Below are 2,153 nucleotides of genomic sequence, written 5' to 3'. Positions count from 1 at the left end.
TTCTTTTATGGGCTCCTGGTATCAGACAATATTATAAAAACTAAAAATTTTCTCCTTTTCAATTTTGGCAAAATTTGGCCAATGCCCTTGTACTACATGTTATATATAGTACATGGACTTTTGTCAAGTTTCGTGAAAAATCATTCTCAATTAAAATCAGCTCTACTTGCATACATGTGCATGTATTTACAGTTTATGATGTACCTATAAGATATGTCAATTTTCTCAGATCCAACCCCAGCCTTCACTATACAGCTGGACTCCGAAGGATTATTAAGATGCCATAACCTGATGAACCTGTCAGTGCCTCCAGTGAGGAGGACTGGGTCATTACCAACAACACAAGTATGCAGTGCTCGAACACTGTTGTGCTGCTGGGGCTGGAGAAGAAGAAAGAAAGAAAAAGGGAGAGAGAGAAAGAGAGAGAGAGAGAGAGATAAAGCTGTCATCTTACAAAACTTTTAATAATAACACTATTATTAAACAAGCAATACAGTATAACCTGCTATTGTGGACACTCTAAAATAAGGACACCTCTATAATGAGGACAGGTAGTATCAGTCCCAATACAATAGTAATGTGTATTAATGAACCTCTGAAATAAGGACAGGTTCATAATCAGGAGGGTATTATTGGGTCCCAAGGTGTCTGGGATAGACAGGTTTGTCTGTACTTACATTTTCAGTCATGGGACCAAACGGTTGTGTAGGGCTAGCCCAAAGCATCTGTCTTCTAGTTGATGTCTCCATATCCCAGACTGATATCTCATTGTTACCACTGGCAGCTGATAGAACAGTCTGAAGCTGATTGGGATGAGAACTGAGCTGCTGTATACGATGAACATAAGCTGAGTGGAGAGAGGGAGAGAGAGAGAAGAGAGAGAGAGGGGGGGGGAGAGGAGGCAGAGAGAGAGAGACAATATGGTAATAGCTTTATAATAGTCAATACCTAAACTTATTAATACATTTATATATAGTTATAAATAGTTATTAATAGTTATTAACAGTTATTAGTAGTCATAAATATTTATTATTATTCTTACGTCGTCCATGTCCTTCATGTTTCCAGTTACATATCGGCAGCTGGAACCTCATGTCCCATACTATATGATATCCGAGACTGGTACCAAGTGCAATCCAGTTCTGGAATGGATCCAATGCCATAGACAGCATTAGCCCTAAAAAGTAAAAACAGAGTGCACAATTAATTGTGAATAATAGTTACAAATTAAAGAGAGAGAATTCATTGCATTCTAAAAATTGCATGTACATGTACATGTACATGTACATGTACATGCAAGCATAACTGGAATTGCTCCAACTTTCTACATAAAATAAAGTCTATAATACACAGTGTAACACTAACAATAAGAGTCCTATATAAGTCCCTGTCATGATGCACTAAAAGCTTAAGAGTATCAATAATTCATTAAAAATGTAATAAATTTTTTGAAACCAATTCTAGGAAAAAACCACACACTATAATAATAACAATAATATATACTATACTAAAGCTGCTGCTTTCTCAAGTAAACACTCTTTACCGTGTCTTGGGTCATTCTCAAGGTCCCATGCTAGATTAGGGGTCCTTAGATCAAGGCCACAGAGGTGACCTTTAGTTGTGACAAAAGCTAACATGTTCTGTCCCCCACAAGTCATCTCGGTCATCTCCACCACACTGCCATGAAGAGATGGGTGGAGCTCCCACCTGAGGACATCTTTAGCTTTTAGTGCCTTCTGTTTTGAATTAGGCTCACGATCAATACTAATAATAATAATAATAATAATAATAATAAGAATAGTGATAAATGATAATAATTACTTGAAAGCATGTATAGTTCCATTAGAAGATGCTGCCACTATGCTTTGATTACCCATACAATAACAACCAGTCTTTATCTTACCACCTATTAAAATAATAATAATTAAAATCATTAAATAAATATCTAGGAGAATGTACAAAAGGTAAGTTTTCAATTAGAAAGGATCATTCCTTTTCTCCTATTTCTCCCTCTCTCTCTCTCCTCTCTCTCTCTCCTCTCTCTCTCCTCTCTCTCTCCCTCCCCCTCCCTCTCTCCCTTACCTTGCTGACTGTACACTAGTCTTGGTTTATTGATTACATGTAGTCCCTCCATTTTATTCACATCCCATATC

General features: G+C 36.9%; 1 protein-coding gene across 1 annotated transcript; it reads right to left on the bottom strand.

Moving 5' to 3' along the window:
- Positions 1-146: 146 nt before the first annotated feature.
- On the bottom strand, positions 147-2,147 carry LOC109587934 (phosphoinositide 3-kinase regulatory subunit 4-like). Its single transcript, XM_020004143.1, has 6 exons — positions 2,083-2,147; positions 1,822-1,906; positions 1,544-1,764; positions 1,043-1,177; positions 678-847; positions 147-380 (listed from the first exon to the last, which is right to left on the bottom strand). The coding sequence occupies exons 1-6, from the start codon at positions 2,132-2,134 to the stop codon at positions 147-149; spliced, it is 897 nt and encodes a 298-aa protein (XP_019859702.1). The 5' UTR covers positions 2,135-2,147.
- Positions 2,148-2,153: the final 6 nt, after the last annotated feature.

Source organism: Amphimedon queenslandica, unplaced genomic scaffold (assembly GCF_000090795.2).
Source record: "Amphimedon queenslandica unplaced genomic scaffold, v1.1 AMPQUscaffold_12376, whole genome shotgun sequence".
Taxonomy (NCBI): Eukaryota; Metazoa; Porifera; class Demospongiae; order Haplosclerida; family Niphatidae; genus Amphimedon; species Amphimedon queenslandica.
The sequence above is the reverse complement of the archived record's forward strand: the minus strand, read 5'-3'. Positions and strand labels throughout refer to the sequence as shown.

Bases quoted from the DNA above. Each gene is read 5' to 3' on its own strand.
- LOC109587934 (XM_020004143.1), bottom strand. From the start codon at position 2,134: ATGGAGGGACTACATGTAATCAATAAACCAAGACTAGTGTACAGTCAG. The intron at 1,765-1,821 runs GTAATTATTATC...TATTATTATTAG, and splicing joins GGAACTATACATGCTTTCAA to TATTGATCGTGAGCCTAATT. The intron at 848-1,042 runs GTAAGAATAATA...CTCTCCACTCAG, and splicing joins ACATGAAGGACATGGACGAC to CTTATGTTCATCGTATACAG.